This window comes from Trachemys scripta, chromosome 7, assembly GCF_013100865.1.
Source record: "Trachemys scripta elegans isolate TJP31775 chromosome 7, CAS_Tse_1.0, whole genome shotgun sequence".
In the NCBI taxonomy this organism is placed as follows: Eukaryota; Metazoa; Chordata; order Testudines; family Emydidae; genus Trachemys; species Trachemys scripta.
Genome location: NC_048304.1, coordinates 77,306,708 through 77,330,012, shown reverse-complemented (window position 1 = coordinate 77,330,012; position 23,305 = coordinate 77,306,708). Strand labels below are relative to the sequence as shown.

General features: G+C 40.9%; 1 protein-coding gene across 3 annotated transcripts in view; it reads left to right on the top strand.

Annotated features, from left to right (window-relative positions):
- CCDC6 (coiled-coil domain containing 6) overlaps window positions 1–23,305 on the top strand; it is an 89,505-nt gene that overhangs the window by 63,759 nt on the left and 2,441 nt on the right. Inside the window, exons 4-9 of one of the 3 annotated variants that reach the window (XM_034775897.1) lie at window positions 1,354–1,457; window positions 6,201–6,361; window positions 12,017–12,173; window positions 13,890–13,990; window positions 18,186–18,310; window positions 18,633–18,681. In XM_034775897.1, the coding sequence (XP_034631788.1) occupies window positions 1,354–1,457; window positions 6,201–6,361; window positions 12,017–12,173; window positions 13,890–13,990; window positions 18,186–18,310; window positions 18,633–18,681 (697 nt within the window). Of the gene's footprint in view, window positions 1–1,353; window positions 1,458–6,200; window positions 6,362–12,016; window positions 12,174–13,889; window positions 13,991–18,185; window positions 18,311–18,632; window positions 18,723–23,305 lie in introns of all 3 variants that reach the window. The other 2 variants (XM_034775896.1, XM_034775895.1) reach the window with 2 other exon arrangements.

Genomic DNA, 23,305 nt, shown 5'->3' with positions numbered 1-23,305 from the left:
CTTCCTTCAGTTTTTTTACTTCCTTTAATTGATGATAGAGATTTATTGTCATTTTTTAAAAAAAGTCATGATTTGAGTGCAAAATACTGCAATTTTCATTTGCAGTAACTAATTTTTTACTCAGTTTTGATGAAAAAACTTGTACATGAACCAAAAACTCATATTTGGAAGGTAAACTGTTTCATGAAGCACTTCAATATCTAATTTTGCTTTGGTATCTGGATTAATTTATTAATAGTCACAATTCACTTGTCTTAGAGGAAGGGTGCTCTGTATGTAAGGGCTAAAGCACAGGTCTGAGATTCAGGAGATCTGGATTTAATTTCTGACTCAGCCATAAATAAGCAGAATGGCTGTGAGCAAATCATAATCTCTGTTCCTCAGTTTTCCCATTTGTAAAATGAGAAAATTTATTTCCCCATTAGGTGTGGTGGTAGTATCTGGTTGGTTTGAGATCGACAGATGGAAAGTGGTCTAGAAGGGCAAAGTATTAAACCCTTTTAGCCTAAGTACATTTAATTATTGTTACTTTTATCTTCAGAGCTTCTGAACTTTGATGTCTTCACAGTTACAACTGTACATCTTGAACTAGCAAAGCATTCTCACCCAGAACTGACTACTGTCCAGCTTCTTTTGGGATATTTTAATGTGCCGTTTTTTTTCCTATTTTCTGGTAGTTTATACTTGAATCAGTAATGGTTACTAGTCTTTTAATAGCCATTGGATAACTGAGAAGCTCTATGAACCCTTGTTTCTTCTGGCTTTAGAATTTGGTTCTATAACATGGTTATCTAAAAATAGAGAGACCACTTTTCTTCATTGCTCGCTGCGTTTACCTGTGATGCACACAACTTGCCTCTCATGTCAAACAAACATAAACCTCTGTAGTGTCAAATTTTGTTGTTTATTTCTCCACTTTAAATTTTTTTTAAAATTACCCATAAGAATAATTATATATATATAGACATGTGAATACATTGTCAATGTAAATTACTGTGACGCATGCAATGAGTGGTGTCTCTGCTAGGACCTATCCTTTCACTTGCTGGCCACACTGCAGCTTGATGACCAGATATGGCATCACAGCAACCCAAACCTGCGAATGAGAGGTTCTGTTTAGAAGGGGTCTGTGTAGGGAGAAAAGGCAATGTACACCAAAGGCAGTTTATGTACCTGTATTCATGTGGTTCCATGATCTCCATTTACTTTGACACTATTCTACTATTTGTTTTAATGAATCTACAGTTTCCCCCCCAAATTTAGCAATAGGCTGAACATTAAACTTTCCAGAATAAAAATCTTAAACAGTAAAGTCAATTCCCATCTCTTTCACCAAACAATTTTCTTCCTCAGCTAAGACGAGAGAAGATTGACCTTGAAAATACATTGGAACAAGAACAAGAAGCACTAGTGAATCGTCTCTGGAAGAGGATGGATAAACTTGAAGCAGAGAAACGGTTTGTCTTGTCATGTGTTCATTATTATAGATACACCTTTTAATACTTAATTCATTGCAAGAGGCTTGTTTGATCTGCCAAAGGCACAGAATTTACAATATTTCAAAAGTTACTTGTTTACGTGATACAATGTATTACATACTTGGCTGCTTAAATATGCTAAAACCAAGTAGTACAAGAAACAAGGGAACTGGGAAACTAGGGAGAAACTTGCAAACTTGCTCATTTACTATTTGCTGGCAGGCTAGTTTTAATGCTATTTTAAAAGGTGACCTGCAAAGAAAACAATTGGGCTTGTACCCTTTCTTTGCTGCTTTATCGTGTATAAAGAAGTCTTGAAAGTGTGTTTTTCTTTTCTTTTCTTTTCTTTTCTTTTCTTTTCTTTTCTTTTCTTTTCTGCTTGTTTATCCCATAAGAAAGTGAGTCCCTTTGTAGCCTGGAGGACTGACTTAAGGACTAGTGAAATTGTGACGTCACAAGAATGAAGAGAGAACTGAGCAATTTGGGAGAAGATATTTTTCATCATATTTTTTTAAACTTTGTTTTTGTCTTTTAACAGCTTTTTAATTTCAGTGACGAATCTTTAACCTAAGGCTATCTTAAAATAATGTTATACAATCTTTCCATGCTGTAAGGGTGTTACAGCTCACATTAAATATCCTTGAAACCTCCCAGAGGTTCTTCAGCAAAACTAGGGACATTCAGGTTTGACATTCCTGATATTTTCATGATTTAAAAAAAAAAAATCATAATACATCATAGAAAATCAAAAAAGGACGTAAGTTTATAAGCTCTTTGGGCCAGGGTCTCTTCTGTTATACAGCTGTACAGCATCCATCTCAATGAGGCTCCTGATTGGGCCTCTGGGAAGTTCTGCAATACAAGTAATAATGAATAAGCCCAGGGTTTAAAAAATACCATTAAAAGTAGTTTACATTTGTCCTTGTAGTTCTGTGTTGAATGGTAGCCCGCTTAATGGGAAATGAAGTGATGCTTTAAAAAACCATCTCTCTCATACCAGTGTCAAAAGCTCTATGAAGAATGAGCCCCTACCTAAGGCTCATGCTGTCATGTACCTGTGTTCATCGTTCATCTTCAGCTGCACAGTTTCCTGTTTGACTTTGCCCAGTATGTGTCTAATAGAGAACAATTTCATATTTTCATGCTGACAGATTCCTCCCTCCCTTCACTTCAAGAACCTTTATGTAGCACATCATTCTATTGCAGAGCTCACTTTATACGAAAAACAAATTGTGCCTGAAACCCTAATAATTAAGACAGATTCTGGGCATTTAAATTTAGGCTTCCTGAAATTTGAAACCCTAGCTATAGAAATATGATGTGAAATACTTTTCTGTGCAGAGATACTAAATAGAATATCTATTTTGGAAGCTGTGTCTAGTTTACTTTTATTCAACAACACAGTGAATGTGTGTGTATGTATATGTATATATATATATACTGTATTTTCTGGCGTATAAGACTACTTTTTAACCCAGGAAAATCTTCTCAAAAGTCGGGGGTCGTCTTATACGCCGGGTGTCGTCTTATAGGGCGGGTGCTGAAACTTCTGAGCCGGACTGGAGAATCTGCGGTCGCCGCATATGGTGGGGGGAGCTTAAAAACGGCCGCGGCCGCATCCCCGCCCGATGACGAGGTGAGGGGGCGCCTCACCGGGAAGGTGTAAGTGAAGGGCAGAGCAAGCTGCAGGCGTCCGGGACGCCCGGGGTATGGAAAAAAGAGATAGAGCGGCGCTGTGCCCAGAAAAACACGTCTCTTTCACCCGTTTGGCCCGCCCTTGTATCCTATTACCGTACCTCCTTCTCTGCCTCTCAGATCTCGCTCCTGAGGACTGCAGTGAAGTGGCACAGGCGCGCAAGTGCGAGATCTGAGAGGCAGAGAAGGAGGTAATAGGATACAAGGGCAGGCCAGACGGGTGAAAGAGGCGTGTTTGCGCTACCGCTCTGATAGTCTTGGAGACAGGGAGGGCTGGGCAGGCAGGGAGAGCTGACCAATCCAAGCAGACTTTGTATACAACAACCAGCCAATCGCCGGTAAGGTACATCGCTTGCCGTGACTGGCTGGTTGTTGTATACTGGGTACCACATACAGTACAGCACCGGTATCTGTACCTGTTCATACAGTATAGCACCAGTACATACAGTACAGTATACAAATGTCCAACAGTCAAAACCCCATCATGGCTCCACCAGCAAGAAGAAAGAAATATGAAGCCAGTTTCAAACTTAAAGTTGTAAACTTTGCCATGGAACATAATAACTGCGCTGCTGCAAGACAATATGGAGTAACAGAAAAGATGGTTCGGGACTGGAAAGCAAATGAAAAAGAATTAAAGAGTATGCCAAGGGGTAAGTGTGCATTAAGAAGAGGCACTCCACATTGGCCAGAACTCGAAAAACATGTAGCAGACATGGTGAATGAGCATCGCCAAAACAGTTACGTAGTGACACGAAATAAAATACATTTGTTTGCACTTCAGTGGGCCAAATCTAACCCAGATCACAGCAACAGATTTAAGGCCACTGTATCCTGGTGTACTAGATTCATGGGAAGGCATAATATGGTACTGAGGCAAAAGATGAAAATTGCCCCAAAATTACCTGCAGATCTTGATAGCAAAGTAAATAGTTTCCATCGATACTTAATACAACAGCGCACTAAACATGGCTATGCGTTAAGTAGTATTGGAAATATGGATGAAACTCCAATGAATTTTGATATGGTTGGAAATAAAACTGTCCATCAAAAAGGTGAAAAAACAATTTTAATTAAAACAACAGGACATGAGAAGTCCAGTTTTACAGTGGTACTAGGATGCACAGCTGATGGCACCAAACTGAGACCAATGATTATTTTTAAAAGAAAAACAATGCCGAAATTCAAGTTCCCTGTTGGTTGTTTTGTACATGTGAATGAAAAAGGCTGGATGGATGAAGAAGGGGTAAAGCTATGGCTTGATAATGTATGGAGCAGGCGACCAGGTGCACTTGTTAAAAAATGTAGTCTACTGGTGTGGGATATGTTCAGGGCTCATTTAACTCCCAGCACCAAGCAAATGCTTGCAAGACTAAACACAGATGCGGCAGTTATTCCTGCAGGATTGACATCGTTGGTACAGCCACTGGATGTGTGCCTAAACAAGCCATTTAAAGATCGCATTCAAGAACAGTGGAATGAATGGATGGTTAGCGGCGAAAAGTCATTCACAAAAGGAGGAAACATGCGTGCTCCACAGTTGGATGTTTTGTGCAAGTTTGTCATAAAAGCCTGGAATGATATTGATGCAGAAACAGTAATCAAGTCTTTCAAGAAGTGTGGCATACCAAATTCATTAGATGGTATGGAGGACGACTACTTGTGGCAAGATGAAGAGGAAGCCGAAGCTGAGACCACACCATCTGATACGGAATTCGATCCATACGATGACTGCCTTACAAATGTATCACAAGATGTCATTGATGTACTTATGATATCAGATGACGAACAGGAGGATTTTGAAGGCTTTTAAAGGGAAACTGTCACGCCAGCAAAACCTGTAAAAATACCGTAGCTTGCAGTTATGATGGGCGTTGCTAACTCGCCAGGGACTTGCCCGGCACTTGCTCTCTCTCTCTTGTTTGTTATCTTCCTCCTATCATCATCAGTTCCAGTTTGGTTGACAGCTTAGAAAACAAACAGCATGGCAGCTCCCATGGGTTTATTGTCTTATCCTTCCTTTCAGCTTTAGAGTGAATTAGGAAAAGTTTAATCCACTTGCACTGTTTTATGTTTACATGTTTGATGACAAACAGCCTTATGTTTATAAGTGACAGTTTTCCTGCTAAGTACCTGCATGTCATAAGCATTTGAATTAAAATTACCATATTGAAATCAAATCTGATGTTTTTTTAATTTTTTTTTTGGTGTGCGTTGGAAGAGGGGTAGTCTTATACGGCGAGTATATCCCAAACTCTATATTTTAACTGGAAAAGTTGGGGGTCGTCTTATACGCCCAGTCGTCTTATACGCCGGAAAATACGGTATATGTATATATGTATATATGTATATGTATATATATATATATATATATATATATATATATATATATATATATATGTATATATAGATCAGTAGTGCAGGAAAAATGTGTTAATGTACACTTTATGAATGTTGCTCTGCTCTGATCTCTATCTTTGAGGAACGAGTTCTTTATCAAATAGCACAAATATAAATGTACCACAAGAGTTGGACTTGAATTTGCTGAGAAGTTACTTAAGAGAATTAGGAGGGATTAATATAAATCCACAGTAGTTAAATGAATAATGGAACAAGGCTATAAATATAGCTTGTTTATAGCTTGTTTCTGCCCCTGTAAATTGTTTCCCTTTTAACTCTATTTTGACAGTTATTTAAATGAAATACTTCTTGAAATTTGGGCATATAGTGGGTATAGTTGAGGCTTTCATGAAGTTATTTCACTGAGGTGTACAAAAACTATTCATTTTCAAAATAGTGTGCATTTACTGTTAGAAACACTTTGACAGTATCAGCATCTGAACACTTAAATTTCGAAAGATCTAACACTTGGCATTTGACAAAATAAACTTTACCTTCATTAATAAAACTTAAGTATACTGTTAAAACATAATTGGAGCAATGTATACCTATTAAAATGTTACTGCTTCAAAGTATATGCATCTATCTTTCAGAAATACAATAACATCTAAATTATTTTTAATACAGAATTTTGCAGGAGAAGTTAGACCAACCAGTTTCTGCTCCACCATCACCCCGAGACATATCAATGGAAATAGATTCCCCAGAAAATATGATGCGACATATCAGATTTTTAAAGAATGAAGTAGAGAGGTTAAAGAAACAACTAAGAGCTGCACAGTTACAACGTAAGTAAACTCTCTTTCGCTATAAATGGAATCTGTAGCTAACAATTTACTAAAGTATACCTAAAGGAATTCCTACATATTTTTAGTTTAATTGGTGCTGAAATGTATTAGCTGTTTAAACTGCACCAACCTTGAGAGCAGTGAAGATACTCTTCACTTACTGTTCTCATCCATTTAAAATTTAAAGGTAGATGACAAAACTTAATATTCAGATTGAAGTTTGACTAGGCCATTGTGCTTAAATTCTTTACTGTTGTGGAAAATGTTATTTAATCTTTTACCACGAATAGTCAGTCCTGTACCTTGCATTTCATTTGAAAGATAGGAATTCCAGCAACACAGCTGCTCCAACACCATGCTGTGGCATAAGCTCTGAGTGAGAAGTGTTACCTGTACCTTTGTGTAAGATGTTGACTCTAGTAGCTAGAGTAAGGCGCACAGTCTCCATTGGTATATAATTTCTTTTGGTAATTGGATTGACGGTCATCTCCCTCCCACCGTGTGCTAGTCTTGGCAGACTAACTGGAATATTGCTACCCAGTTTTTGGAGCAATAACGTTTTGCAGAGATAATGGCCTTCTTTACAGACAGATGGGTGCTCTTGGACAGAGGCTTTGTGTACAGGTTTGGGATATTAGTATTGAATGCCACATAAAGAAGATAAGGAGTGTTAGTCTTGCCAAACTCTCCAATATAGCTTATAGCTTATAGTTCACTTACCGAACTTCACAATGAAAACAAGGCCTTTAATACTGAGTACTTCATGTGCAAATGCTAGGGTGATTAATTAAACTTGAAGCACTCTTCATTATTTTGCTGTTTCTTTCCTTATTGTATCTTTGATTTACAGTAAAATTTTCAAAAACACCTACGTTCTTCTTCTTAAAGTGATTGTTTATGTGCATGCCAATAGGTGTGCGCGTGCCGCGTGCATGATCGTCGGAAGGTTTTTTCCTTAACAGTAGCCGTCGGGTCGGCAGTGGAGCCCCCTGGAGTGGCGCCTTCATGGCAGTGTATAAAGGTCCCTGCCGATCCACCGCTTGCTCAGTTCCTTCTGACTGCCTGTGACGGTCGTTGGAGCAGCTCAGTCTCTTGCATTCACAAGTGCCTACCTAGTGGTCCCCCCTTTCTTAGTTGTAAATAGTTTCATAGAGTTGTAGTAACAGTAGTTTGTAGTTTCATAGTAAGCTAAGCTTATTTGGGGGGTGGGGTCCTCCCCGCTAGTTTTCCCCGATACCGGGGCATGCCTCAGTCGCAGGGGTTTGTCGTGCAAGAGGTATGGGAAACCTATGCCCAGAGGCGATCTGCATGCTGTTTGTCTTAAGTACCTGGGAGAAGGTCATCATACAGACAAGTGGTCAATTTGCAGGAGCTTTAGACTCAGGATTGAGAGGGAGTGGGACTATCTTTTGAAGCTCCGGAAACGGCACCGGCAGCATCAATGCACAGCGCTCAAGGGAGGGACGCCCTGGTACCAAGAAAGAACTACTCCAAGGAACATTGGCGCCACTCCTCAGCTCGTAAAGCCAATTCTAGCAGGCGGCACCACTCACAGTCCCCGGTGCCGCATAAGAAGAAGGCAGACAGGGGTCATTCCCCGTCAAGAAGCCGCGTGGGGATTCCAGCGGGGTGCGTCCCACATCGGGACACCTTATGGGCTGGCACCACTGACTCTGGGCCCCGACTGGAGGTCCATCAAATCCAGTGCTGGTGGACTCCCTAATTCGGGAGGAATTGGAGGAAGAACTTGATCTCCCCTCCAGGCCAGATACCTTTGAGGCAGCCCGGGACCTTATTACCATGACTGCACAGTCCCCAGCCCCAATCCAGATGTCGCCTTACAATCTGGCATCATCAGCAGCACTGGCGGCGGCGGCGCAACATGTGACACTGTCCCTGGCACCATTCATGGCACCGATGGTGACACCACCCATCGTTCACCACTGAGGCAAGCCCATGATGTTACGGCACCGTTCCCATCGCCCCGGCACCACTCCCCGGCACCGTTGGGTTCCGCTCCCCCCATGGTCAGGCTCCGAGTACTTTTCCGAATAGGAGGCCGAGTCTTCTGTCTCCTGACGCAGCCGGTACTGCTCACGATCCCAACACCGATCCTGGCACCACAGAATCTTGGACTCGTTGGCACAGATGGTATCCTGGCCAGCCTAGTGTCAGGGCCCAGTACAGTGGCCCTTTTGGATTTCTTGGGCCTATCATCAGGCTCAGGGACAGGGCTGCGGGGCCGCATCAGTGGCATCCTCACCCAGGCTCCCCCCTCGGTGACATTGATGTCACAGGGCTCTGGAGGACCTCCTACGGGACAAGGATCCTGGGACTTCACACCCAGGCGCAGCATCCGAGCCAGCACCACCAGTGCTACTGGAGCCACCTCCAGTCCTGGGGCAGACCGACGCACTCGACTCAGCCTCTAGGGAGCCAGAGGGTCAGGAAGACCCGGTCTCACAGACCTCCTCCTCGTTGCCAGACGAGGCGATGGCGGGCACCACCACCACCCTCCCGGTGACGGACACCAGGGCGCACCAGAATCTTCTTAGGAGGGTGTCCCAAAACCTAAACCTCCAGGCGGAGAAAGTCACAGAGGACTCGGACCCGATGGTGGACATTCTTGCCCCGGAGGGTCCATCTGAGATGGCCTTGTCCCTGATAAGAACTATCCAGAACACAACTGAGGTACTCTGGCAGACCCTGGCCTCGATACCACCCATTGCTAAAGGGGTGGAGAGGAGGTACTTTGTCCTGCAGAAGGGGTATGAATACCTATTCACCCACCTCCAGCCGGGGACTCTAGTAGTTGGTGCAGCAAATCATAAAGCGAGGCAGGGACAGCTGGGTCCCACTCCAAAGTCATGGGATGCTAAGAAGCTGGACCTTTTCAGCCAGAAGATCTACTCGACTGGGAGGGCTCCAGTTTCAAGTTGCCAACCAGCAAGCAGTACTCAGCCACTGTGCTTTCAATTCCTGGAGCGCATTGGTAAAGTTTCCGGAGTTGCTCCTGGCTGACTCGCACTTCTAGAGGAGTGCAGGATGGTGTGAAGAACCTCCCTCTAGCCTGCGTTAGACTCAGCGGCTCGGACTATGGCCACTGCCATTATAATGAGATGTAGCATGTGGCTGCAGGTGTCGGGGATACCAGCAGAACACCATTCAGGACCTGTCCTTTCACTGTGCGGGCTTGTTTGCCGAAAATACAGCCTCCAGCTTACACAGTCTTAAAAACTCGCGGGTGAATCTGAGATCTTTGAGGATCCACACTCCTGCACCCCAGAGAGAGCCATTCAAGCCTCAGCCCCCTTCCCGCTTCTACTCTGGGCCCGCAAGTTGGGACTCATCCAGGAGAGGGAGCAGGAATAATAGGAGGCGCCTGTTGCAGTCCTCCTCAGGCCACGGATGCTGGGAAGGGAGTGGGGGGTGCTGCCCGAGGGGGTGCTGCGGGTGCTCAGGGGGAGGGGGGCAGTTGCAGCCTGGGGAGAGCGGGGGTTGGTGGGGCTGGGGCAGGCTCCCTACTGTGCTCCTGGGAAGCCGCGACCCCAGCTCCTAGCTCAGGGTCGGGCAAACTTGTTTTGGCCTGAGGGCCGCATCGGATTTCCAATATTGTACGGAGGGCCGGTTAGCAGAGGCTGTGCCTCCCCAAACAGCCAGGCATGGCCCGGCCCCTGTCCCCTATCCGACCCCCCCTGCTACTCGCCCCCTGACAGCCTCCTCCCCCTTCCTCCCCCCCCAGGCTCCTGCCCCATTCAACCCCCCTGTTCCCTGCCTTCTGACCGCCCCAACCCCTATCCACACCTCCACCCCCTGACCACTCCCCCGAACCCCTCCGCCCTCTATCTAACCCCCCCCCCTCTGCCCCCTTACCACGCTGCCTGGACCACCGGTGGCTGGCGGCGCTACAGCTGCACTGCCCAAAGCACCAGGACAGGCCGCCACGGCACCCGGCTGGAGCCAGCCACGCCACCGCGCAGCACAGAGCACCTGCAGCTGTGCTTCCCCAGGAGCTTACAGCCCTGCCGCCCAGAGCATTGTGCCGGCAGCAGAGCGAGCTGAGGCCGCAGGGAGAGGGAACAGCAGGGGAAGGGCTGGGTGCTAGCCCCCCGGAGCAGGAGCTCAGGGGCCAGGCAGGAAGTCCCGCGGGCCGTAGTTTGCCCACCTCTGTCCTAGGTCTGTTTGCTGCCTCTGCTCCGCTCCATGCCCCAGTTCTGCAGCTCCCATTGTTTGGGAACTGCAGCCAATGGGAACTGCAGGGGCAGTGCCTGTGGGCGAAGGCAGCACGTGGATCTAGGAGCTGATGGAGGGGAGTTCCTGTCGCCCTTCCGGGGAGACACCCTTCCCTCCCCCCGGTAATCCCTAGCCCTGAGGCCTGCACACCCAAACTTCTGCTGCTGGGGTGTGGGGAGGCACGAGACTGCACAAGCAGCGGCCGGTACTCCTGGCCCAGGAGCTGGCCAAGCTGGTCAGGAGCCTTAAACATAGGTAATGATTATGAATGCTGAAAAATCCAGATATTTTAAGAATCAAGATGTGCACCGTAAACATGATCATCTCTTAAAATTAGAGGGCAATGCAAAATATGATGTATCATACCCACAAAGTGGAAGCCTTCCTCAGATGTTCCTTCTTACTAAAATAGAGCATCCAAAAATATGTTTATAGTCTATCTTGCACTTAGCTTTGATCATTCATTTTTATTCAATCATTTAAAATATTCAGTGATGCTAGCACACCTAACTAATATTAGCTGACTTAGTTTAAAAACATAAACTTAGCTGCATTTACGTAAGTGGGCATTTATTTGAAGTAAAGACTAACTCACTTGGTGACTTTTAATATTGACAGACATCCTGCTGGTTAATCTCCAGGATAAAATCTCTTTAATTGAAGGCATGCTGGGAAATGTCATAAAACAGCAGTTTAATAAAAGTTGTTCAAATGTTTTGTTTTCTCCAGAGTATGGCTGTGTACTGATCTTTCCCTTCCACCTGCTCTATAATTTTAAGGAAAATCCTCCTGGGAAGTAGTAATTTGTAGTGGTTTTTAGGGAAGTAAACCCTTTACACTTATTTCTGTCATTATATTTGATTGATCAGTGTACACTGTTTTTAAAAAATATGTATTCTACAAATTTTGAATATCCTCATTTTAAACTAAACATTAAAATGAATATAGTAAATCTTAAAAATTGATTAAATATTGGAAAAGAAAATAAGCTTTGCTCTAAAATTTTAGATCCTTCCATTTATAGAATATAAGTCAATATGAAATATGAAATTTCAATTTTACAGTAGGGCAAATGTCTGTTTCTTCCTACAGGTCTGATTTTTATTAATGACTTTTTTAAGCTTGCAGTATTTTTCAAATCTGTTCAGTTAAGAGGGAAAAAAAGGGGGGGGGGGGGGACCAAGCAAGCTTAATTTCATACTTCACCAAGTAGTGATCGGTTAGTAACTAATTTTGATCACTGCCATCTTTAAAACAGTCTTTGAACTAGTGATTTAGAGATGAAAGACTATTGAATTAACAATTCCCTGATCTAGCCTCTCTTTCAGCATTTGAAATGTTTGGGTAAAGAAAGTAAAATTCAAAATACTTGCATATACATTAAACTGAGTTGCTTAAGAGCTATCAAATTTGGAATTTCAGATTCAGAGAAGATGGCGCAATATTTAGAGGAGGAACGTCATATGAGAGAAGAGAATTTAAGGCTCCAAAGAAAACTGCAGAGGGAGATGGAGCGAAGGGAAGCTTTATGCAGACAACTGTCAGAAAGCGAATCCAGCTTAGAAATGGATGACGAAAGGTTTGTGTTCTCAAACATTAAGATCTGTCCTCTGTATAAATAAATACTAAAATAACACCCAACGTCTTATATTGATATTTCTACATATCAACTCTGAAAGTGAACTCATATACAATAATGCAAAGAATTTCAAAAGAATATATTGTAAGCATATCCTTTGTAGGAGTGTGATTTAATTCTTGCAGTGCTGGTTTAGGTTTACCATGAGCAAGAGAATAGTTATACTTGAAGATTGGAAGTGGCTTTTACAACCAGCATATGCATATAGATTTAAATAATATATATATATGTAAACTTGAGAGACACATGGTAACTTTGTTCTGGACGTAAATTCACAAAAGCAAGGGCTTGCCTGAGTTGAACAGCCTACAGCACCCTTAACCTATGCAAATTGTAATTTGTAAGGTGTATAATGTTGTAAGTTCTAGTGTTTTGCCAATCCTAAAAGGACCATATATGCAACATTAGATACCAAAAGTGGGATTAGCCACCCTAAGAACTCTTAATTGAGATGTTCTTGCTGTACTGGGTGTGGTATCAAAATTACAAGATCCTGGGTTTTTTTCCTATTTAAAAAAAAAAAAAAAAAAAGTTGCATCGCTTGCATGGACATTACAGATGGCTCGGTTTTGTGTCTTAAGTAGAAATAGTTGATATCTTACTGCAGTCTTGCATAATAATGTCATGGCAGAACTTTAAAGCTTGCCCTAAAATGTCTTTCCTTCAAAGGCTAATACTTTGGTTTCTTACTGGGCTCAACCATATGCCAGTATTGGTACAGTTTTATTGCACATTATACTAGCTGTATGAGGGCATCTGAAATAGGGTCATTATAAATTGGAATTCTCCTAATCCTCAAAGAAGTTCTTCTTAGGGAGTTTGTATATTCTGGTATTAAAAATAACTAACCTGAATGACTTCCACATAACTTACAATAAAACAAAACATTAGATATTTTGTTTCAAAGACTAGGTTAGTAGATTAAAGGCAATATTTGCATTTTTTTTCAGACGGATTCAGCAAGCAACATCTAGCAGTAGCACAAAGTGTATCACCGTTGTGATTCAATGAGCTTTTTCTAAAAGATAACCTAAATTAAACATATGCTCTAGTAATGTCTGTAATTGTTTGCATCTGCTTTTCCATTATCCCTGTTTTATGGGTTAATATCTCAGTTTAAATAGAAATATGCCATGCGGGTTCATCTTAGATGTGATTTTTATATGGAAAATATTAAATACTGTAGCACTTCTAGTTGGTCAAAATCCAAATTTATATTAGCAATTCTTTGTCCAATGTTTGGCCAAAAAACATATAATATTTCAAAATTACACTTTTGTTTAATTAAGTGCTCACTAATTTTAGTACTAATAGTATCAAAAATCTGAAAAGGGTACATGCAAAAATGTTGACTAAATTTACATTCTCCTGTAAAACACTTTATTGCACCATTGATGATACTGCATAGACAAGACAAAGTAGCTGACTAAGATGAGGCCATTTTCAGTTGCAAATTAAGCCCATATTTGAACTCAAGTCTTCAGAAGTGAAAAGTGAATGTTAACCCAGGCAGCACCAAACTATTCAAAAGTGGCTGGTTCTATGCTAACCTGATCTGTATATTTTAGAATGTGAGATTAATGCTGCGGAAAATCATTTAAAACATATCAGGATTTGAAAAAGTTAATCTAATTGTTCTTTACCTTCTTCTGTTAGATATTTTAATGAGATGTCTGCACAAGGATTAAGACCTCGCACTGTGTCCAGTCCAATCCCGTATACACCTTCACCAAGTTCTAGCAGACCTATATCACCTGGTAAATATATAACCATATATAAACCAGTTTCTGGTAAACTTTTGTATGCATCACATAAAAATGTGCCATTGTATTATATTTGCTTAAATTGCCTATTAAAGCTTACCTGGAAAAAAGTAAATCAAATGAAAGAGTAATTTTGCTTTAAAACTTTTTCAAGTACTTGAATATTTTTACATATTTTGATTAGAGAAAATTTTGATATAATGCAGCATGTTTTTAAGAACGTCCAGACTACATCATAATTGTCCATTAAAGGTCAATTATTAAGTGGTTAGCATCTGAAGATGTATTTTTCTAAAAGTGTGAGTACACAAATTCTCTTCTGCAATGTGATTTTGGGCTTGTTTTCTGATTCTTAATGGTCCAGATTTCTTGCATCTCTGTGGTTTCAAACACATTACCAAGAAAATTGCAGGTGTTTCACTTCTTAGTGTATAATTTGATATATATTATGATTTTGAAAATCAATTACAGGAGCATAATTATGCTGGAACAACCAGCTTCACACGCTCATACAAGTGCACACATTCATGATAATCTAATGTCTTTCATTGTGGAATGTAGTTACAATCTTCTGTAGTGGCTGAGTTTTGGGGGTGGGAGCAAAGAACTTTCTTAGGTGTAACAGACTGCATCAGACATGTTTCTTGCACATGACACGGTTGTGTGTTGTTCCTACCCAGGGACTGTTGATGGGCGAGGATGCTGGTGCTACTGCCACCAGGGAACGCTAGTGGCCAGGCTACTCATACCAAAACTTCCCTTATTCTGACCTGTCCCTTTTGGTGCTGTTCTGAAGACCTGGCAGCAAAACCCCTTTGCTCCTATAGCTCAGCTCCACTGCTCTGCCATAGTCATATTGGCTATAGCAGCACTTGCTGCACCTGACAGACTTGTCATAGACTCTCTCACCAGCAGTAGGTCTCTGACTATTCTCTCACCTAAGCTGGGTCCTTAGAGTGATGGTGCAGATTTGCTTTCCTGGTGTATCATTCCCACATCAGAACTGTGACACTACTGATAACTCTATTAACTGCTCCTATCAAAGGGACCTTGAGTCCCTACCCTCCACCAGGAAGTGTCCCAGCAATAGAGAATGTTGCAAAACAATGGTAAAGTTAACTATAAAACAAAACTAAAATCCTTTAACTGGTGTTTAGTTCCAGTGGAGCTACCTGGTTTAGTAAAGTGTGTTTTATGTAGAAATGCTCCAGACTATCATTTTGATAATTCACTTGTCCTAGTGTCCTTCCCATCTTGTATATTAAACCAATATTTCAAAATACTCTAATATTCTAAAGCTTCACACATGAAAAATATATGCAGCATATTTTTTAATGGACTAAGGAGGTGGGGAATCTGACATAATCAACTCAGGGTGTGTGAAATACCTTAAAATATAATGAGAGATGAAGCAAACAGTTGAGAGAACTTCATGTCACAGGCACTGTAATAAGACACAAAACCAAGTGTATCCAACTCCAAAGATATCTGGTCATATAAAACATCTGTATGTCTTGGAGTGTTTCCTTTAGAAAACGATGTAATTGAATTTGCGGAAAAGTAGTTTGAAACTATCTAATGCCATAAATTCATGGATTTGCACCTTAGCCCATCACACTTAATGAGTGAGTATGCTGGTAATAGGACCAGAATGGTGTACAGAAGCTTTGAAATCCCCAGCTCCAGCTGAGAGAGAATTTCTCTCCACAGACTGACTTCTGAGGATCTCTTTGCAAGCTGAGTTGTGTCAGGGCTGTGGGACGCCGCACTGCAATTTAAATTTGGTCCCCAAAGCAGTCCAAAATCAAGAGGACACAGAGGTGATTTAAAGCCAACTTTGCCCCTCGTCCTTCTGACTTCTGTACTTCACCTCTTGGACATACAGCCTGAAATGTCACCCAGGGAGACTAGTTTTAGAATGGAGCTGAACTGTGCTAGTACTCAACAAGAATACTTAACAAAAAAAAAAAAAAGTTAGATGCAAATGGTTTATTCTGTTAAATCAGTAAATGGAATATTAAGCAGGAAATATAAACAGTTTAATCAACTGTTACTTGTAAATCACTTAAACTAATCTAATCAGGAGTAATTCCGTTGAAGTTATTGGAGTTGCCACTGATGTGCAACTGGTAAGAGATCAGAATCACTCTTAGTTAAGACAGCCAAGATAATTATAATGCTGGTTTACCTGTGCAGCTCTACTGATTACCTGAAGCTTGATATTTTTTTTTCTTCAAATTTTCTTATCGAACACTAGTACAAAAGTAAACATAGTCAGCTAAGGACAAACCCAGATACTGGTCTGTAATACTCAGTAGTGCTGGATTCTGTTGATAGTGGCAAAGATATGTGGAGCCTATTAAATTCAGACAGACTTAATTGTTTCAGTTTGAATGGATTCTTCACGCTGTTATACAAATGTAATGGACAGTTGAAAGTTTTTGTCAGATGCCCGTTGGGGGGAAAAAAAAATGTGGTTGGCTTCTAATACCAAACAGAGGAGAACAGTTGTTGCATATCCAACAGATATATCTGTCTGGAAGCAATAGGGCGAGTTAAAGATTTCAGGAGATCTCTGTTTTGAGAAGTGCGGTTTTCATAAGGTTTAAGGTCTGAACTTCAGAAGCACTGAGCAACTGCAGTTCCCATTAATTCCATTAGTGTAGGTGCAAAGCTCTTGAAAATCAGACACCTAATATTTAGCTAGAAGTAAAATTTCTTTAAAGCCATTTTCTTGGGGTTTATTTAAACTCGGAAAACAAGACCTTTGGGAAATGTTAACCAATGTATTTTAACTGACATCTAGCGTATGCCTGGCAAGTCGTATTTAAAAGTACATTAGCAGTTAGTCAACCATAAGATAATCACTTTAACATGACTTACCCGATCTGTACTAGGTGAAAAGTCAGGTTTTAAATCATGTTACTTAATACAGTAACTTCTCACTTAACATTGTAGTTATGTTCCTGAAAAATGCCATTTTATGCAAAACGATGTTAGGCAAATCCAATTTCCCCATAAGAATTAATGTAAATAGGTGGGGTTAGGTTCCAGGGAATTTTTTTTTTGCCAGACAAAAGACCTTATATACATATACAGTATAAGTTTTAAACAATTTTAAACAAAGAGTTTAATATTGTACACAGCAATGAATGGTGGTGAAGCTTGGTTGAGGTGGTGGAGTCAGAGGGTGGGATATTTCCCAGGGAATGCCTTGCTGCTAAATGATGAACTAGCACTCAGCTGAGCCCTCAAGATTTAATACACGGTTGTTAATGTAGCCTCACACTCTACAAGGCAGCATGGACTGAGGCAGGAGGGAGGAATCACAATAGATGCAGGGCAATAGCTGCAAACGCTTCCCTGCAAAAACTGAACATGATGTTGATCCAACGCTATCCAGCTGGAGCACACCACTCCCTCCTCCTGACCGCATACATAGCTTCACAGGTGCATGCATGAGTGAGAGAGAGAGACACGTGCATTGCCCCTTTAAGTACACTAACCCCACTTCAAGGACGTTGCCTTTTTAAGCAGATCCTCCAATTCTGACAGGAAGCAACAGCTTCCAGCAAGCTTCCTCCTTTCTGTCACTTGAGCCCTGTCCCCCTCATCTGCTTTGTGGAGAGGGAGTACAGAACGGGGGGTGGGGGGCAGGAGCAGGGGACATCCTGATATGAGCACCCCTCTCCCTCCCTCCCCTAGCAAGCAGGAGGCTCCCAGGAGCAGCTCCAAAGCAGAGCGCAGGGCAGGAGCAGCATGGCAGTGGGGGGAGGGACAGCTGAACTGCTGCTGGATATCTGCGGAGCCACGTACCTTAACAGGAAATTTAGGGGAGCTGATTGGGGGGGGGGGGGGGAGTTGTTACCAAGCCCCCCTACCTTCCCCAACGAGCTTGTTCCCTAATAGATCAGCAACGTAACAACGTTAACCGAGGAGTTACTGGATGTTTTCAAACACAGGATATTTTCCTAATCTAGGCAAACCCTTAGGAAAAATATTAAAAGTAATGACATTCTTTTTTTCAAAGCAGTGGATATTTTTTCTGGGTTCCTAGCTTAACTGTACAATTATCAGTTTTTCAACCTTGTCTTTGTTTTAAAATAAACTTTGTATTTACTGTTATTTGCAGTACTCAATATTATTTGCAGTAGGAATGTTAATGTCCCTTTGGCTTTAATAACTGTAGGTCTGTCATATGCAAGTCACACAGTTGGTTTTACACCACCAACTTCACTGACTAGAGCCGGAATGTCTTATTACAACTCCCCAGGCCTTCATGTGCAACATATGGGACCGTCCCATGGAATTACAGTGAGTATTAAAAACTAGTAAATTTTCTTTTGAATTAAAATGTTAGTTATTTGTCTTTAACCCATTTTTAAAAATGCAAATGTTTGATTTTGTTTCCTTGCTCTAAGATGTCTGTTGCCTTCTTCAGTCCTGATTACCTCTCTACCTTGAGAAATTGATTCTTAGTGGAAAATCTTTTCTTTCTGAAAGAGTGGAACATGTTGTCCCCTTAAAGACAGTAATAGGTATCGCCCTATGGATCTGCAGGCAAGGTGTGAGACGTGATGTTCTAACCTACCCAGTGTTGCAGGAAGTAAATACATTACTTTCGTTTTTCTCCTAGTCTCCACCACATCTGATGGATGAGTCATCTGAGGTTGCTTCAAGCTCAGGTTTTCTTCAAGATAATGCTACCACCGTGTCACTGTAACAGGCAGCTAATTATTATTTACTTTTTTTTTTTTGTTTTCCAGTGAGAATAGCAATATATTAAACATTTGTTAGGACATTACTCAACATCTTTCAACTGGAATCATTTTTTATTTCTATTGAATTTAATGTACTTAACTTAATCAAGTTTTGTCTAGGACTGTCGATTAATCGCAGTTAACTCATGCAATTAAATAAAAAAAATTAATCGTGATAAAAAAATTAATCGCAATTTATCGCAGTTTTAATTGCATTGTTAAATAATAGAATACCAATTGAAATTTATTAAATATTTTGAATGTTTTCTACCTTTTCATATATATTGTATTCTGTGTTGTAATTGAAATCAAAGTGTATATTATTTTTGCTTACAAATATTTGCACTGTAAAAATGATAAAATAAATGGTATTTTTCAATTCACCTCATACAAGTACTATAGTGCAATCTCTTTGTCATGAAAGTGCAACTTACAAATGTGTGTGTGGGGCGGGTGGTTTTTTTTTTTTTTTTTTTTTTTTTTTGGTACATGATTGCACTCAGAAACAAAACATTGTAAAACTTCAGAGCCTACAAATCCACTCAGTCCTATTTCTTGTTCAGCCAATCGCTAAGACAAACAAGTTTGTTTACATTTACAGGAAATAATGTGCCCTCTTCTTATTTACGATGTCACCAGAAAGTGAGGCATTTGCTTGGCACTTTTGTATTTACAAAGGGATTGCAACGTCTTTACTTGCCATATATGCTAAACATATGCCCCTTCATGCTTCGGCCACCATTCCAGAGGACATGCTTCCATGCTGATGACGCTCATTAAAAAAATAAGCGTTTATTAAATTTATGACTGAACACCTTGGGGGACAATTGTATGTCCCCTGCTCCGTTTTTACCCACATTCTGCCATATATTTCCTGTTATAAGTCTCGGATTATGACCCAGCACATGTTGTTCATTTTAAGAATATTTTCACTGCAGATTTCACAAAACGCAAAGAAGGTACCAATGTGAGATTTTGAAAGATAGCTACAGCACTTGACCCAAGGTTTAAGAATCTGAAGTGCCTTCCAAAATCTGAGCGGGACGACGTATGGAGCTTGCTTTCAGAAGTCTTAAAAGAGCAACACTCTGATGTAGAAACTACAGAACCCGAACCACCAAAAAAGAAAGTCAACCTTCTGCTGGTGACATCTGATAATGAAAATGAACATGCATCGGTTCGCACTGCTTTGGATTGTTATCGAGCAGAACCTACCATCAGCATGGATGCAGGTATTCTGGAATGGTGGTTGAAGCGTGAAGGGACATGTGAATATTTAGCGCATCTGGCTCGTAAATACCTTGCAGTGCTGGCTACAAAAGTGACATGCTGTTCTCACTTTCAGGTGACGTAAACAAGAAGCGGGTAGCATTATCTTCTGCAAATGTAAACAAACTTTTGTCTGAGCGAATGGCTGAACAAGAAGTAGGACTCAGTGAACTTGCAGGATCTAAAATTTTACATTGTTTTATTTTTGAATGCAGTTATTTTTTTGTACATAATTCTACTTTTATAAATTCAACTTTCATGATAGAGATTGCACTACAGTACTCATGTTAGTTGAGTTGAAAAATACTATTTCTTTTGTTTTTTACAGTGCAAATACTTGTAATAAAAATATTTAGGGATTACTGTACACTTTGTATTCTGTGTTGTAATTGAAATCAGTATATTTGAAAATGTAGAAAACATCCAAAAATATTTAAATAAATGGTATTCTATTGTTTAACAGTGTGGTAAATCACAAGTACTTTTTTAATCGCGCAATTAATCACGATTAATTATTTTAGTAGTTTAACAGCCCTATTTTTTTCCAAATACTCATTGAGTTTATAAAGCAAACAAAGCTGAAACTTTAGACCTTTGGCAAGATACTTTGTGGCTGATGTACTTATTAAAAATATATTGAATAGAGCTTCCTGTTTGATACCGGTACAACAGTATGCAAACAATCTCCTGTAAAGTGTTTCTTTATGCCAGGCTCGTCTGATACAAAACCTTGTTTCAGTAGATTTTTATAGAAGGGCACAAATATAGCATTAGATTTGTCAAACCTTTAATAAAAAAAATTTTTCATGACAGAAATCTAGCTGGAGTGTGAGTACAGTAGAATATGCTAAAATGTGGACTTTCGTAGGTTAACTGTTAATATTAATTCCACAATCGTTAAGGCCTACAACCATACCACACGGAGCTCTGATCTCATAGGGGAAGGCAGCATGGTCCAGTGGATAGGGTACCAGAGTAGGCGTCAACTTGGGTTCTGTTCCTAGCACTGCAGCTGACTCTGAGCTAGTTGCATAACCTCTTCAGGCCTCTGAAAAAATGGGGAATAATAATGTCTGCCCACTTTGAGAGAGATGGATTTTTAAAAAGGTATTAAATTTTTATTACTATTATCTTTATACCATAAGCTAATCAGGATCAAGCTGTGTCAGTACTTGGAGGGAAGACTTCCAAGACAAAAAGCTGGATGCTGCAGGAAATGGTGTTGATTAATAGGCACATAGCTCTTTGCCTTCAGCATGTACTGAACCAAGGCTCCACCATGGTATTAGAGGTTCACTCATGCTAGAGGTGCTTTCAAAGCAGAAGCCCAGACCAATTAGTTATCAGAAATCCTATGGCCTTTTTCACATAGTGTCAGTCTAATTTGTTGTATACATTTAAACTGCAAAGTAGGTGTCCTTGGTGTCCTGGCCAAATTCTAATTTGGAGAATTTTATGCCTACCTAAAAGGCACTTCAGTTGGAAAAGCAACCTCCTTAATAAACAATCAAGTTGTTAAGCTGTATATCTGTTGTAGAATTGTTTCCAGGTTTCTTTCCCAAAGGGTGGCTGTCTTTTCTTGCTTGGTTATGTCAGGGGGAGGGCTGTTTTGGAGTTCTTAAAGATCTGACTTAATATACAATTGTTACTGTTACTATTTGGGTCATAGCTGCTGCAATTTTGAACATTTTGGTTTGTCTTAGGGCTGGTCTACACTGGGGGGGGGGGGGGTCGATCTAAGATACGCAACTTCAGGCACGAGAATAGCGTAGCTGAAGTCGACGTGTCTTAGATCGATTTACCACGTGTCCTCACAGCGCGGGATCAACGGCCGCAGCTCCCCTGTCGACTCCGCTTCCGCCTCTCGCTCTGGTGGAGTTCCAGAGTCGACAGGGAGCGCGTTCGGGAATTGATTTATCGTGTCTAGACGAGACGTGATAAATTGATCCCCGATAGATCGATTACTACCCGCGATCCGGCGGGTAGTGAAGACGTACCCTTACATTTTTATATTGCTAATTTTACAATAGTGCTTCCTCTACTCCGAAAAAATATCAGTATAGTAGACGTCAGATCTTGCTTTGAAGAATATTTTCACATTTTATTGTACTTGCAAAAGGGCGAGCTGAAGACTATTACAAATCTGCAGTTTCTTTGGAGACAGTTGTGTTAGCCACTGTTTATTTGCAAGAGCCCAAAGGGATGTACTCATCATTTTTATAATGCTTGCCTCATAAAGAACAGCTTGATTTGTGCTGCCATATGACTTCATTTTCAGTTATGATCTTTTTACAGTCATTTGGAATTTTCCTATACCAGTTTAGGTATGCACTTTTTAACTCCACATGCTGATAATGTTAAGTTGTGCTTATTAGCACCTGCTGCTATGCTTTGTTCAGTCATAGATAGTTATTGTATCTGAGCGTCTTCCTCTATTCTTTTTTCTAGGTACCTATTTGCCATTAAGTGTTTCCAGGGCTACACTTAGGAAGGAATAATCAATTGCACAAATACAATATGAGAAAAGATTGTCTAGACAGGAGTAGTGCAGACAAGGATCAGGGGTTTATAGTGGATCACAAGCTAAACATGGGCCAACAGTGTAATGCTGTTGCAAAAAAAGCAAATATCATTCTGGGATGTATTAGCAAAAGTGTTGTAAGCAAGTAATTCTTCCCCTCTACTCAGCACTCAGGCTTCAACTGGAGAATACACCCAGTTCTGGGAACCACACTTCAGAAAAGATGTGGACAAGTTGGAGAAAGTCCAGAGCAGAGCAACAAAAATGATTAAAGGACTAGAAAATGTGACCTATGAGGAAGAACAGAAAAAATTGGGTTTCTTTAGTCTGGAGAGGAGAAGACTGAGGGGGGAACATAAGTCTTCAGTTACATAAAAGGTTGTTACAAAGCGGAGGGTGATAAATTGTTCTTAACCACTGAGGCCAGGATAAGAAGCAATGGGCTTAAATTGCAGCAAGGGAGGCTTAGGTTGGACATTGGGGAAAAAAATTCCTAGCTTTCAGGGTAGTTAAGCACTGGAACAAATTACCTAGGGAGGTTGTGGAATCTCCATCATCAGAGGTTTTTTAAAAACAGGTTACACAGGCATGGGACAGGGATGATCTAGATAATGCTTGATCCTGCCTCAGTGCAGGGAACTGGACTAGATGACCTATTGCGATCCCTTCCAGTCCTACATTCTATTTCTATTTTATTTTTCCTGAACTGGCTTAGAGGAGTGGGCACTTTCTTGATCTCAAAAATGGTTCCAGTGTGCT